Consider the following 16,310-nt stretch of genomic DNA (forward strand, 5'->3'; position numbering starts at 1 on the left):
TCAACATTGGCTTTCAAACCATGGAGACCCCACCTTTAAATGAATTCAGTTCAATATGATAAAAAAATATGCTAAATGATTTTTTTAGACTCGACATTCACTCAAATTTGCTTTCATCTCTTATGTACACTTCCACCCATGAACACACGCGTTGTCTTTACCGTCACCTCGATATCTCTGAGGTCAGAGTGTAGCTACATGTCTAATAGCCGTTATAGACAAGTGGGAAAATTCACAATTCTGATTGGTTAACCCTGTTTCTCATTGTAGCAGCTGGTAGGCCATAAAATACGATGAAATAAAATACAGCGTGCGTCTGTTCGACGGCTGTATCTCAGAGGATTAAAGATGCTAATGCTAACTTTGTAGATCTTTGTGGAACAAACAATGAGCAAAACAATGTTATCTGTATTATGTGTATGTAAGCAGACACACTGGATGTGTTTATTAATAGAATTTAATATTTCATAATTATTTTTAAGCCCAAATCCAACCTCACGAATGATTAAAGACCTCACAGAGTCAGTTCTACAAATTAGCAAGATGCTAATGCTAACAGAAATTCAATAAAAATCTGAATCAGGACTGAATCCATAAACTGTTAAATGATACATTATAGACTTAAAGTTTTCCAGCAAAACACTTGATAAATATTTCTTTAGGTTTTTTAACCTGTTCAAATCTTTTTAATTACCATGATTAAATTCCCAGAATAGAAAGCATCAATGTAAAGTAGAAACAGTTCGATGTGAACAGGTTTGTTGCTGCACGATTTCACCACTGACTTCTCTTCTGCTGCCCAAACTGAGTTACAAACACACATGTAGGTGGAACGGAAATTTAAAGTGAACATGTGACTTGTTCCAGCCAATCAGATGAAAGTCTCCAGTATAAAATTCAGTGGTTTGGTTCTCTAAATACTTACAAACACCTCGACTCAAGGATCGTGTGTTTTACGAAGATGTCTCCACTCTGGATCGTGTTATTTCTTCAAATGTGTAAGTTTTACATGTGAGTTGATATCATTTATTACTGTATTTCATCAGTCACACTGGATCTGACTTGAACTGGTTTTATAGTTCCAGCCCACGCTGAGGATTTTAACCAAACGCCGTTTGTCTGGGTGAAGTCTGGAGGACGTGTGACTCTGAACTGCACGTTTCGAGAAAAAGTCAGTAAAGAACTTATAGTTTGGTACAAACAACAATTTGGTCAGATGCCTGAGGAAGTGAGGAAAACAACAGCACTGATAGACACCCAAACTTCACCTGAGTTCAGCTCAAGATTTAAAGTAGATGAAATCGTGAATGGAATTTCTTTAACAATTCTACAAACAAAGAAACCTGATGAAGGATTGTATTTCTGTGGCATATATAGCTGGGGCCATTTTGAATTTTCCAATGGAACATTTGTAGCTGTGACAGGTAACACACACACACATACACACATGCACATATAAATGTATATACAGTGTTTTATCTGTAGATGGATTTTTCCAATAATTAGTTTGTGGTGTAAAAATACTGAGATTTAAAAATGTAAAAAAATTAAAAAATTCACCTTTTAAAAAATTTACGTACATATTTTCTAAATACCAAGTTTTTCCATCATCAGTATATCATCCAGAGGCAAGAATCACTGTCGCTGTTGAAAACATTGCCTTTGTATTACCTGTAATTAAGAATTATGTAATAAATATACACAATAAATAGAATAAAAAAGAAAAATAATTTAAGAAAAAAGTAAAAGGAAAGAAAAAACAATTATGTTGCTAAATATGCTTACTAATCATTTTTATTCTTTGCTGTGTGTGGTTATTTTATGACAATCTGTATATATTTGTTTTATTTAATACATGATTATTATTATTTTTTTTTTAGATTTTATCTCCCCATCTAACAAGACATACAATAAATATGTTCACTTAGTTATTAAAAAATGACTCAAATGCCTTATTTTTACTGTCTAGAGTTAAATTATTAAATAATGAGTCATTTTCTTTAATGTGAGTTTATATGGACTTTTTCCAGAGGCCTAAAAATAGTTTCCACCTGTTAGTTTTTCTCGCGTCCACGTTCACTACTGAACGTCTTCCACGTGTCTCACTCCACAGTGGTGTTAATATGAAGCTCATATGAAAGTAGACACTTAAGAATTTGTCGTGTTTCATGACTATTTCAACACTAGGGGTGATATATTCATAGAAAAGTATTATTCTCAAAAGATATGTTTGTATCTTCAGAGTAAATGTTGATCTCAAACCCATTTCTGCTCTCTGAGAAGCTCCGAGTGTTTGTTCTTCTAAAAAGCAGCTCAGATTTCTCTTTAACACTAAAATTCAGTGTAAGATCATCAACAGAGGGAAAAACACACGTCTAAAAGACACCGAAAGAACAACAGGGTCCTGACTCACTTTAGGTCAGACTCACAGACACAACATCAGGCTTATATTTACACTGAATAAAAACGTCCCATATGTTCGTTTACTAAATAATTAATTACATGTTTAATATTAAACTTGTGATTAATCAATTCCTTAATAAGATTTTATTTTAATAACCTCTATTAAGATTCCTTCAGTAGAGATTTTATGTATAGTAAAAATTATGAATTATTTTATCTTTATTCTTAGATATACATTGTTTTGGTCTTTGTAAAATGCTGTACACAAGTGTATTAGGGATCCAGTGGGTATTTAGTAAGTAAATTGTAAACTCAGTGTATAAATAGGTACAGTCTAAATTGTCTGTGTCTATATCACACTGATCAGATGACAGAGAAGTAAAAGTGAGTGTGTGGCAGCGCGGCGTGTCGGACTCGGTTCCTGCAGGAGCCTCAGTGACTCTGCAGTGCTCGGTACTCTCTGAGAGCAGAGCAGCAGAACTCCAAGTGCTCTGGTTCAGAGCTGCTCCACCACAATCCCATCCTCAAATCATTTACACTCATCACAACAGCAGCCGTCAGTGTGAGAGCGACTCTTCTACACACACCTGTGTGTACAACTTCTCCAAGAACATCGTCAGCCTCAATGATACTGGAACTTACTACTGCGCTGTGCTCCTGTGTGGGAAGATCATCTTCGGGAACGGGACACAAATACAGATGCAGAACGTTGGTTGGTGAACAATTTGTGTGTATTATTTGGGGTTTATAGATACAGAAACCAAGAAAGACGTTCATATTTGTCATTGTTATGTGATGTGACACGCTATGCTTTTTTTCTTGCTGATCATAATCCATGTTCATATGCAGACAATAATTTGATGATTTTTTTGTGTCTTAAAGCAGCATCTTATAATCCTGTAGTGATCTGTCTGGGAACAGCGCTGGTAATGTGCGGGATTCTGATTTCTGTTCAAACTGTTTTACTCTGTAAAAGAAAAAACGGTCCACAACACAGAGGTGAGTGTTTAATATAACAGCGTACATTTATTTTAATACATACAGCATTAAAAATGACCTCAGCGCTTATTTAACCTTCAGATTCAGTTCATATTATTATTAGTTTCGGGACCATCGTGTTCAAATAGAATCAGGAAAACGTTAGCAGTGTCACATCTTTGTGCAGAATGAATCAGACTCGTTATAGAAGAGAATCTTCATTACATTCACTCTTTTGTTCACAGAGAGAATTCAGCACGATGCCGTGATAAACACTGACGAGACGAACACTCAGGTACTTGTTCACTTCTACAGGGAATGACTCAGGATTCTAATAATAATAAAGCATCATTAATAATTGATAGATCATTGTAGATTATTCTTGATTTTATTATTTGTAATCATTGATAATTAAAAAAAAATCTAATTCATTAATAATTATAGATTATAAATACTTTAGATAAATACCGATGCTTATATAAATATAAATCTTATATAATCATCAGTTTACTCTTTATTTTACTTTCTTTTTTTATTATTTATTTAGGACTCTGACACTGTGGAGCTGAATTACGCTGCCTTACACTTCAAAGAAAAGAAAAGTAAAAGAGCGAGAGAGAATCGAGTTCGAGTTCAAAACAGCGTGTACTCTGAACTGCAATCTTCCATCACTACTTAAAATATTTAATATATATTATTATTAAAAGTTTATTTTTCCAGTTTAACAAAATGCCGACGATCTCAAACAGATGCTCTGTACTTTTAAATGATCCGTAGAACTTTTATCCAATCTGTAGAATATCGGCTTGTCATAAAACACTTGGTTTTAAAAAGAACTGTTGATTTATTTTCGGTTTCAAACCGAGTTTCTCAGCAAAGCTTTGCATTCTGTTTGCCAGAACAACGTATAATATGTCTGTATTTCCTGCTTTTTCATTAGATTCTACGTATACACATTCATCAATGATAAATGAAGAGTTTTGTGTTTGATTTTGTAAATGGAAAGGTTTGTGGTTTGAGCGTAGGAACAAACCTCATCTTAAACCACCCACTTTCACATCTCGTAACAGTTATGAATTTTAACTCTTTGCTACGGTGAAGCTCAGTTAAAGCACAAGTCAGACCAAAGTCGATAAAATACATACACGTGTTCTGTATATCACACTATCAGTATCACGATGATGTCAGTTTTTACATGTTTTATCATCAGGGTGTAGAATAAAACTTTTCCAGTGGAAGTAAATAAAATCTTAATTGTAAGAATCTCAGAGAGCTCCTAATTTAGCTTGAAGAATTTCTAACTATGAATCTTATCTTCAGTGTGATTCACGACCAAATTCGGAGCAAATCTGAACAAGGAAAAGACAACAACTTTTATGTTAGAGTGGAGGCGGGGCTTAACCTGTTACTAGATATGACACGTTATTTTAAAGACTGTGATTGGTTGTCTAATAAATATAGGAGCGCTTTTAAAATCTGCTCTATTATAAACCTATACTTTGTCTCTATGTTCAGATATCTGAGACTATATCGTGTAGGGATTACTTTTGTGACCGATCGTATTACAGATGTTCTAACAACTGTATGTTATAAATGTAATGTAAATGTAAATGTAAACATCTCCGACACAGAGCAGAAATGTCACACAGACAAATTAGATCATTTCTGCCTTTATGGCACTTTGGATCTGTTTCAGAGATGTTAGAGTCTCTATAAATGACTCAGCAGAATATACAGTATATCATTTCTGTTCTGTATCTGTAATCTGATTGGTCACCAAAATAATCCCTACACGATCTAATCTGTATCGTCTTATTAACTCACTATCATTATTAAATATTGTATACAACACTTTTTCTTCTCCCTCTTCACCTTTCAGTCATTTTCTCCTCTGATAAAGAAACTCTTAAACCTCTTAAAAGTCCTCCTCGCTTCTCCTAACACTTTCTGACCTTATGAGATCTTTTAAAGTGTTAAGATGCTTTATAAAGAACTTTTATTTTAACTAGGACCTTCTCTTTCATTTCAAAGGGAAACTCTAACATTTCTAGGAATTAAAGGGGCGGGGCTTGTCAATATGCGGCGGAGAGAGTGTTCGGTGCGCATGTGTGACATTAGCAGTTTTAACATTGACACGGAGGATAAAAACAAAGAAAGAAAGCGAAGAAAGGTTTACGATAAGGCAAGAAGTAGGACGTGTTAATATAGGATCAGCTTTCCAGCGCTGGAGAGAACTGAAGGAGCAGGAAGTTGGCCACATATTCACAGGTTGGAGTTTCCCGAGTCAATAACTCCTGAGCTAAACGCTGTTTTGCTTTGTTACACAGAACTAATATATGCCATTGTTATGGGGTCAGAATTGTTTCGTTATTCTGAATAAATACACTATGATCCACAAATAAATATAAAGAGTTTCACAAATATTTTCACAAATTTCACAAAAAGAAATGAAATTCACAAATTTATAAAATGGGATTTGCAAATAAAAAAAATATTTATAAATTGTATTTATTTGCGAATTGCTTCCTGCTCATTTGTGAATCGCGTTCTGTGCGTTTGTGAATCACTGCACACATTTGTGGATTGCGTTCTGTGCATTTGTGGATTTGAAACATTTCTAACGTCAAGACGTGCACAAGAATCCACAAATAGGTGGACTCCGCCCACCGTCTACTCCAGCCAATCACGTTCTGATTTACTCGCTCTTCACACTACCCCTGGACCCATTGATGATGCTTAAATCGTTTTCAAAGAAAGCAGAATTGAACTAACCCTTAGTGCTGGCTACAATCCATACAGGGTTATCAGATTGGGCTCGAATCTGCGACAAATGTTTTTTATTTGTTTTTTTTTTATCGTATTTTGCAGTACATATTACACTGTGATAGTGCGAGTAAATCAGAACGTGATTGGTTTGAGGTAGACCGTGCCACGATTGGTCAGCGCCACGAGACCGTTGTCCGATTGGCTGGAGTAGACGGTGGGCGGAGTCCACCTAAATCCACAAATGCACAGAACGCAATCCACAAATGCGTGCAGTGATTCACAAATGCACAGAACGCGATTCACAAATGAGCAGAAAGCAATTCGCAAATAAATACAATTTATAAATATTTTTTTTATTTGCAAATCCCATTTTATAAATTTGTGAATTTCATTTCTTTTTGTGAAATTTGTGAAAATATTTGTGAAACTCTTTATATTTATTTGTGGATCATAGTGTATTTATTCAGAATAACGAAACAATTCTGACCCCATACTTTGTCCTTTACATGATTATGCTTGTGTGTCATTTTTGCTTGTTTGTTTATCTGCAATCGTATTGTTCTTCCCTTCAGCTATGATAAAGACACGTTTCTTTCCATTAGTTGCCTGGGTTACGTATGTATGTGTGGGCGGAGATATCGATACAGGTGTGGGACCCGTTTGGGTTAGGGGCGTGTTTGTTTTGGTGATTTTATATGTCAACATTGGCTTTCAAACCATGGAGACCCCACCTTTAAATGAATTCAGTTCAATATGATAAAAAAATATGCTAAATGATATTTTTAGACTCGACATTCAATCAAATTTGCTTTCATCTCTTATGTACACTTCCACCCATGAACACACGCGTTGTCTTTACCGTCACCTCGATATCTCTGAGGTCAGAGTGTAGCTACATGTCTAATAGCTGTTATAGACAACCGGGAAAATTCACAATTCTGATTGGTTAACCCTGTTTCTCATTGTAGCAGCTGGTAGGCCATAAAATACGATGAAATAAAAAACAGCGTGCGTCTGTTCGATGGCTGTATCTCAGAGGATTAAAGATGCTAATGCTAACTTTGTAGATCTTTGTGGAACAAACAATGAGCAAAACAATGTTATCTGTATTATGTGTATGTAAGCAGACACACTGGATGTGTTTATTAATAGAATTTAATATTTCATAATTATTTTTAAGCCCAAATCCAACCTCACAAATGATTAAAGACCTCACAGAGTCAGTTCAACAAATTAGCAAGATGCTAATGCTAACAGAAATTCAATAAAAATCTGAATCAGGACTGAATCCATAAACTGTTAAATGATACATTATAGACTTAAAGTTTTCCAGCAAAACACTTGATAAATATTTCTTTAGGTTTTTTAACCTGTTCAAATCTTTTTAATTACCATGATTAAATTCCCAGAATAGAAAGCATCAGTGTAAAGTAGAAACAGTTCGATGTGAACAGGTTTTTTACTGCACGATTTCACCACTGACTTCTCTTCTGCTGCCCAAACTGAGTTACAAACACACATGTAGGTGGAACGGAAATTTAAAGTGAACATGTGACTTGTTCCAGCCAATCAGATGAAAGTCTCCAGTATAAAATTCAGTGGTTTGGTTCTCTAAATACTTACAAACACCTCGACTCAAGGATCGTGTGTTTTACGAAGATGTCTCCACTCTGGATCGTGTTATTTCTTCAAATTTGTAAGTTTTACACGTGAGTTGATATCATTTATTACTGTATTTCATCAGTCACACTGGATCTGACTTGAACTGGTTTTATAGTTCCAGCCCACGCTGAGGATTTTAACCAAACGCCGTTTGTCTGGGTGAAGTCTGGAGGACGTGTGACTCTGAACTGCACGTTTCGAGAAAAAGTCAGTAAAGAACTTATAGTTTGGTACAAACAACAATTTGGTCAGATGCCTGAGGAAGTGAGGAAAACAACAGCACTGATAGACACCCAAACTTCACCTGAGTTCAGCTCAAGATTTAAAGTAGATGAAATCGTGAATGGAATTTCTTTAACAATTCTACAAACAAAGAAACCTGATGAAGGATTGTATTTCTGTGGCATATATAGCTGGGGCCATTTTGAATTTTCCAATGGAACATTTGTAGCTGTGACAGGTAACACACACACACATACACACATGCACATATAAATGTATATACAGTGTTTTATCTGTAGATGGATTTTTCCAATAATTAGTTTGTGGTGTAAAAATACTGAGATTTAAAAATGTAAAAAAATTAAAAATTCACCTTTTAAAAAATTAACATACATATTTTCTAAATACCAAGTTTTTCCATCATCAGTATATCATCCAGAGGCAAGAATCACTGTCGCTGTTGAAAACATTGCCTTTGTATTACCTGTAATTAAGAATTATGTAATAAATATACACAATAAATAGAATAAAAAAAGAAAAATAATTTAAGAAAAAAGTAAAAGGAAAGAAAAAACAATTTTTATGTTGCTAAATATGCTTACTAATCATTTTTATTCTTTGCTGTGTGTGGTTATTTTATGACAATCTGTATATATTTGTTTTATTTAATACATGATTATTATTATTATTATTTTTAGATTTTATCTCCCCATCTAACAAGACATACAATAAATATGTTCACTTAGTTATTAAAAAATGACTCAAATGCCTTATTTTTACTGTCTAGAGTTAAATTATTAAATAATGAGTCATTTTCTTTAATGTGAGTTTATATGGACTTTTTCCAGAGGCCTAAAAATAGTTTCCACCTGTTAGTTTTTCTCGCGTCCACGTTCACTACTGAACGTCTTCCACGTGTCTCACTCCACAGTGGTGTTAATATGAAGCTCATATGAAAGTAGACACTTAAGAATTTGTCGTGTTTCATGACTATTTCAACACTAGGGGTGATATATTCATAGAAAAGTATTATTCTCAAAAGATATGTTTGTATCTTCAGAGTAAATGTTGATCTCAAACCCATTTCTGCTCTCTGAGAAGCTCCGAGTGTTTGTTCTTCTAAAAAGCAGCTCAGATTTCTCTTCAACACTAAAATTCAGTGTAAGATCATCAACAGAGGGAAAAACACACGTCTAAAACACACCGAAAGAACAACAGGGTCTTGACTCACTTTAGATCAGACTCACAGACACGACATCAGGCTTATATTTACACTGAATAAAAACGTCCCATATGTTCGTTTACTAAATAATTAATTACATGTTTAATATTAAACTTGTAATTAATCAATTCCATTTATTTTAGATTATTATTTTAATAACCTCTATTAAGATTCCTTCAGTAGAGATTTTATGAATAGTAAAAATTATGAATTATTTTATCTTTAATCTTAGATATACATTGTTTTGGTCTTTGTAAAGTGCTGTACACAAGTGTATTAGGGATCCAGTGGGTATTTAGTAAGTAAATTTTAAACTCAGTGTATAAATAGGTACAGTCTAAATAGTCTGTGTCTATATCACACTGATCAGATGACAGAGAAGTAAAAGTGAGTGTGTGGCAGCGCGGTGTGTCGGACTCGGTTCCTGCAGGAACCTCAGTGACTCTGCAGTGCTCGGTTCTCTCTGAGAGCAGAGCAGCAGAACTCCAAGTGCTCTGGTTCAGAGCTGCTCCACCACAATCCCATCCTCAAATTATTTACACTCATCACGACAGCAGCCGTCAGTGTGAGAGCGACTCTTCTACACACACCTGTGTGTACAACTTCTCCAAGAACATCCTCAGCCTCAATGATACTGGAACTTACTACTGCGCTGTGCTCCTGTGTGGAAAGATCATCTTCGGGAACGGGACACAAATACAGATGCAGAACGTTGGTTGGTGAACATTTTGTGTGTATTATTTGGGGTTTATAGATACAGAAACCAAGAAAGACGTTCATATTTGTCATTGTTATGTGATGTGACACGCTATGCTTTTTTTCTTGCTGATCATATTCCATGTTCATATGCAGACAATAATTTGATGATTTTTTTGTGTCTTAAAGCAGCATCTTATAATCCTGTAGTGATCTGTCTGGGAACAGCGCTGGTAATGTGCGGGATTCTGATTTCTGTTCAAACTGTTTTACTCTGTAAAAGAAAAAACGGTCCACAACACAGAGGTGAGTGTTTAATATAACAGCGTACATTTATTTTAATACATACAGCGTTAAAAATGACCTCAGCGCTTATTTAACCTTCAGATTCAGTTCATATTATTATTAGATTCGGGTCCATCGTGTTCAAATAGAATCAGGAAAACGTTAGCAGTGTCACATCTTTGTGCAGAATGAATCAGACTCGTTATAGAAGAGAATCTTCATTACATTCACTCTTTTGTTCACAGAGAGAATTCAGCACGATGCCGTGATAAACACTGACGAGACGAACACTCAGGTACTTGTTCACTTCTACAGGGAATGACTCGGGATTCTAATAATAATAAAGCATCATTAATAATTGATAGATCATTGTAGATTATTCTTGATTTTATTATTTGTAATCATTGATAATTAAAAAAAAATCTAATTCATTAATAATTATAGATTATAAATACTTTAGATAAATACCGATGCTTATATAAATATAAATCTTATATAATCATCAGTTTACTCTTTATTTTACTTTCTTTTTTTTATTATTTATTTAGGACTCTGACACTGTGGAGCTGAATTACGCTGCCTTACACTTCAAAGAAAAGAAAAGTAAAAGAGCGAGAGAGAATCGAGTTCGAGTTCAAAACAGCGTGTACTCTGAACTGCAATCTTCCATCACTACTTAAAATATTTAATATATATTATTATTAAAAGTTTATTTTTCCAGTTTAACAAAATGCCGACGATCTCAAACAGATGCTCTGTACTTTTAAATGATCCGTAGAACTTTTATCCAATCTGTAGAATATCGGCTTGTCATAAAACACTTGGTTTTAAAAAAAACTGTTGATTTATTTTCGGTTTCAAACCGAGTTTCTCAGCAAAGCTTTGCATTCTGTTTGCCAGAACAACGTATATTATGTCTGTATTTCCTGCTTTTTCATTAGATTCTACGTATACACATTCATCAATGATAAATGAAGAGTTTTGTGTTTTATTTTGTAAATGGAAAGGTTTGTGGTTTGAGCGTAGGAACAAACCTCATCTTAAACCACCCACTTTCACATCTCGTAACAGTTATGAATTTTAACTCCTTGCTACGGTGAAGCTCAGTTAAAGCACAAGTCAGACCAAAGTCGATAAAATACATACACGTGTTCTGTATATCACACTATCAGTATCACGATGATGTCAGTTTTTACATGTTTTATCATCAGGGTGTAGAATAAAACTTTTCCAGTGGAAGTAAATAAAATCTTAATTGTAAGAATCTCAGAGAGCTCCTAATTTAGCTTGAAGAATTTCTAACTATGAATCTTATCTTCAGTGTGATTCACGACCAAATTCGGAGCAAATCTGAACAAGGAAAAGACAACAACTTTTATGTTAGAGTGGAGGCGGGGCTTAACCTGTTACTAGATATGACACGTTATTTTAAAGACTGTGATTGGTTGTCTAATAAATATAGGAGCGCTTTTAAAATCTGCTCTATTATAAACCTTCACTTTGTCTCTATGTTCAGATATCTGAGACTATATCGTGTAGGGATTACGTTCGTGACCGATCGTATTACAGACGTTCTAACATCTGTATGTTATAAATGTAATAAATGTAATGTAAATGTAAATGTAAACATCTCCGACACAGAGCAGAAATGTCACACAGACAAATTAGATCATTTCTGCCTTTATGGCACTTTGGATCTGTTTCAGAGATGTTAGAGTCTCTATAAATGACTCAGCAGAATATACAGTATATCATTTCTGTTCTGTATCTGTAATCTGATTGGTCACCAAAATAATCCCTACACGATCTAATCTGTATCGTTTTATTAACTCACTATCATTATTAAATATTGTATACAACACTTTTTCTTCTCCCTCTTCACCTTTCAGTCATTTTCTCCTCTGATAAAGAAACTCTTAAACCTCTTAAAAGTCCTCCTCGCTTCTCCTAACACTTTCTGACCTTATGAGATCTTTTAAAGTGTTAAGATGCTTTATAAAGAACTTTTATTTTAACTAGGACCTTCTCTTTCATTTCAAAGGGAAACTCTAACATTTCTAGGAATTAAAGGGGCGGGGCTTGTCAATATGCGGCGGAGAGAGTGTTCGGTGCGCATGTGTGACATTAGCAGTTTTAACATTGACACGGAGGATAAAAACAAAGAAAGAAAGCGAAGAAAGGTTTACGATAAGGCAAGAAGTAGGACGTGTTAATATAGGATCAGCTTTCCAGCGCTGGAGAGAACTGAAGGAGCAGGAAGTTGGCCACATATTCACAGGTTGGAGTTTCCCGAGTCAATAACTCCTGAGCTAAACGCTGTTTTGCTTTGTTACACAGAACTAATATATGCCATTGTTATGGGGTCAGAATTGTTTCGTTATTCTGAATAAATACACTATGATCCACAAATAAATATAAAGAGTTTCACAAATATTTTCACAAATTTCACAAAAAGAAATGAAATTCACAAATTTATAAAATGGGATTTGCAAATAAAAAAAATATTTATAAATTGTATTTATTTGCGAATTGCTTCCTGCTCATTTGTGAATCGCGTTCTGTGTGTTTGTGAATCACTGCACACATTTGTGGATTGCGTTCTGTGCATTTGTGGATTTGAAACATTTCTAACGTCAAGACGTGCACAAGAATCCACAAATAGGTGGACTCCGCCCACCGTCTACTCCAGCCAATCACGTTCTGATTTACTCGCTCTTCACACTACCCCTGGACCCATTGATGATGCTTAAATCGTTTTCAAAGAAAGCAGAATTGAACTAACCCTTAGTGCTGGCTACAATCCATACAGGGTTATCAGATTGGGCTCGAATCTGCGACAAATGTTTTTTATTTGTTTTTTTTTATCGTATTTTGCAGTACATATTACACTGTGATAGTGCGAGTAAATCAGAACGTGATTGGTTTGAGGTAGACCGTGCCACGATTGGTCAGCGCCACGAGACCGTTGTCCGATTGGCTGGAGTAGACGGTGGGCGGAGTCCACCTAAATCCACAAATGCACAGAACGCAATCCACAAATGCGTGCAGTGATTCACAAATGCACAGAACGCGATTCACAAATGAGCAGAAAGCAATTCGCAAATAAATACAATTTATAAATATTTTTTTTATTTGCAAATCCCATTTTATAAATTTGTGAATTTCATTTCTTTTTGTGAAATTTGTGAAAATATTTGTGAAACTCTTTATATTTATTTGTGGATCATAGTGTATTTATTCAGAATAACGAAACAATTCTGACCCCATACTTTGTCCTTTACATGATTATGCTTGTGTGTCATTTTTGCTTGTTTGTTTATCTGCAATCGTATTGTTCTTCCCTTCAGCTATGATAAAGACACGTTTCTTTCCATTAGTTGCCTGGGTTACGTATGTATGTGTGGGCGGAGATATCGATACAGGTGTGGGACCCGTTTGGGTTAGGGGCGTGTTTGTTTTGCTGATTTTATATGTCAACATTGGCTTTCAAACCATGGAGACCCCACCTTTAAATAAATTCAGTTCAATATGATAAAAAAATATGCTAAATGATATTTTTAGACTCGACATTCAATCAAATTTGCTTTCATCTCTTATGTACACTTCCACCCATGAACACACGCGTTGTCTTTACCGTCACCTCGATATCTCTGAGGTCAGAGTGTAGCTACATGTCTAATAGCTGTTATAGACAACCGGGAAAATTCACAATTCTGATTGGTTAACCCTGTTTCTCATTGTAGCAGCTGGTAGGCCATAAAATACGATGAAATAAAAAACAGCGTGCGTCTGTTCGATGGCTGTATCTCAGAGGATTAAAGATGCTAATGCTAACTTTGTAGATCTTTGTGGAACAAACAATGAGCAAAACAATGTTATCTGTATTATGTGTATGTAAGCAGACACACTGGATGTGTTTATTAATAGAATTTAATATTTCATAATTATTTTTAAGCCCAAATCCAACCTCACAAATGATTAAAGACCTCACAGAGTCAGTTCTACAAATTAGCAAGATGCTAATGCTAACAGAAATTCAATAAAAATCTGAATCAGGACTGAATCCATAAACTGTTAAATGATACATTATAGACTTAAAGTTTTCCAGCAAAACACTTGATAAATATTTCTTTAGGTTTTTTAACCTGTTCAAATCTTTTTAATTACCATGATTAAATTCCCAGAATAGAAAGCATCAGTGTAAAGTAGAAACAGTTCGATGTGAACAGGTTTTTTACTGCACGATTTCACCACTGACTTCTCTTCTGCTGCCCAAACTGAGTTACAAACACACATGTAGGTGGAACGGAAATTTAAAGTGAACATGTGACTTGTTCCAGCCAATCAGATGAAAGTCTCCAGTATAAAATTCAGTGGTTTGGTTCTCTAAATACTTACAAACACCTCGACTCAAGGATCGTGTGTTTTACGAAGATGTCTCCACTCTGGATCGTGTTATTTCTTCAAATGTGTAAGTTTTACATGTGAGTTGATATCATTTATTACTGTATTTCATCAGTCACACTGGATCTGACTTGAACTGGTTTTCTAGTTCCAGCCCACGCTGAGGATTTTAACCAAACGTCGTTTGTCTGGGTGAAGTCTGGAGGACGTGTGTCTCTGAACTGCACGTTTCAAAAAAAACTCAGTAAAGAACTTATGGTTTGGTACAAGCAACAATTTGGTCAGATGCCTGAGGAAGTGGGGAAAACAACAGCACTGATAGACACCCAAACTTCACCTGAGTTCAGCTCAAGATTTAAAGTAGATGAAATCGTGAATGGAATTTCTTTAACAATTCTACAAACAAAGAAACCTGATGAAGGATTGTATTTCTGTGGCATATATAGCTGGGGCCATTTTGAATTTTCCAATGGAACATTTGTAGCTGTGACAGGTAACACACACACACACACACACACACACACACACACACACACACACACACACACACACACACATATAAATGTAAATACAGAGTGCTTAATCTGTTGATGGATTTTTTTGTAGTTTGTAGTATAAAAATACTGATATTTAAAATTTTAAAAGATTTAAAAAATTCATAAATTCAAAATTCAAAGTAACATACAATTTCTAAATACCAAGTTTTTCCATCATCAGTATATCATCCAGAGGCAAGAATCACTGTCGGTGTTGAAAACGTGGCCTTTGTATTATCTGTAATTAAGAATTCTGTAATAAATATACATAATAGATTGAATAAAAAAGAAAAATAAATTAAGAAAAAAGTAAAAGGAAAGAAAAATATATTTTTGTGTTGCTAAATATGCTTACTAATCATTTTTATTGTTTGCTTACCGTGTGGTTATTTTATGACAATCTGTATATATTTGTTTTATTTAATGAATTATTATTTATTTTTTTTAGATTTTATCTCCCCATCCAACAAGACACAATAAATATCTTCACTTAGTTATTAAAAAAAATGACTTAAATGCCTTATTTTTCTGTCAAGAGTTAAATTATTAAATAATGAGTCATTTTCTTTAATGTGAGTTTATATGGAATTCCAGAGGCCTAAAAATAGTTTCCACCTGTTAGTTTTTCTCGCGTCCACGTTCACTACTGAACGTCTTCCACGTGTCTGACTCTACAGTGGTGTTAATATGAAGCTCATATGAAAGTAGACACTCAGGACTTTAAGAATTTGTCATGTTTCATCACTATTCCTGTTTTTATCTATAACATTAGAGGTGATATATTCATACAAAAGTATTTTTCTCCACACAGATGTTTGTATCTTCAGAGTAAATGTTGATATCAAACCCATTTCTGCTCTCTGAGAAGCTCCGAGTGTTTGTTCATCTAAAAAGCAGCTCAGGTTTCTCTTCAAAACTAAAATTCAGTGTAAGATCATCAACAGAGGGAAAAACACACGTCTAAAACACGCCGAAAGAACGACTCACTTTAGATCGGACTCACAGACACGACATCAGACTTTAATTTACACTGAATAAAAACGTCCCATATGTTCGTTTACTAAATAATTAATTACATGCTTAATGATAAACTTGTGATTAATCATTTTATTTTAATAACCTCTATTAAGATTCCT

At 34.6% G+C, this 16,310-nt stretch overlaps 3 protein-coding genes across 5 annotated transcripts in view; all 3 read left to right on the plus strand.

The window, feature by feature from the left end:
* The first annotated feature begins 857 nt into the window (after window positions 1–857).
* Window positions 858–5,232, plus strand: LOC113638198. Of its 2 annotated transcripts, none has more exons than XM_027139230.2 (6): window positions 858–998; window positions 1,080–1,424; window positions 2,771–3,115; window positions 3,286–3,402; window positions 3,627–3,676; window positions 3,929–5,232. In XM_027139230.2, exons 1-6 carry the CDS (start codon window positions 962–964, stop codon window positions 4,058–4,060), a joined length of 1,026 nt encoding a protein of 341 aa, XP_026995031.2. In that variant the 5' UTR covers window positions 858–961; the 3' UTR covers window positions 4,061–5,232. The 2 variants fall into 2 exon arrangements, with proteins under 2 accessions (XP_026995031.2, XP_026995032.2); XM_027139231.2 differs by having other exon boundaries at window positions 3,289–3,402.
* A 2,515-nt stretch (window positions 5,233–7,747) lies between these two features.
* On the plus strand, window positions 7,748–11,717 carry LOC125139151. Of its 2 annotated transcripts, none has more exons than XM_047802132.1 (6): window positions 7,748–7,843; window positions 7,925–8,269; window positions 9,624–9,968; window positions 10,142–10,255; window positions 10,480–10,529; window positions 10,783–11,717. In XM_047802132.1, exons 1-6 carry the CDS (start codon window positions 7,807–7,809, stop codon window positions 10,912–10,914), a joined length of 1,023 nt encoding a protein of 340 aa, XP_047658088.1. In that variant the 5' UTR covers window positions 7,748–7,806; the 3' UTR covers window positions 10,915–11,717. The 2 variants fall into 2 exon arrangements, with proteins under 2 accessions (XP_047658088.1, XP_047658087.1); XM_047802131.1 differs by having other exon boundaries at window positions 10,139–10,255; window positions 10,783–11,716.
* A 2,831-nt stretch (window positions 11,718–14,548) lies between these two features.
* The window catches only part of LOC113638204, a gene marked incomplete at its 3' end in the record, with an annotated part of 2,574 nt that continues 812 nt past the window's right edge, over window positions 14,549–16,310 (plus strand). Inside the window, exons 1-2 of the mRNA XM_027139241.2 lie at window positions 14,549–14,705; window positions 14,787–15,131. Of these exons, the coding sequence (XP_026995042.2) occupies window positions 14,669–14,705; window positions 14,787–15,131 (382 nt within the window). The remainder of the gene's footprint in view (window positions 14,706–14,786; window positions 15,132–16,310) is intronic.

This window comes from Tachysurus fulvidraco, chromosome 17, assembly GCF_022655615.1.
Source record: "Tachysurus fulvidraco isolate hzauxx_2018 chromosome 17, HZAU_PFXX_2.0, whole genome shotgun sequence".
Lineage (NCBI taxonomy): Eukaryota > Metazoa > Chordata > Actinopteri > Siluriformes > Bagridae > Tachysurus > Tachysurus fulvidraco.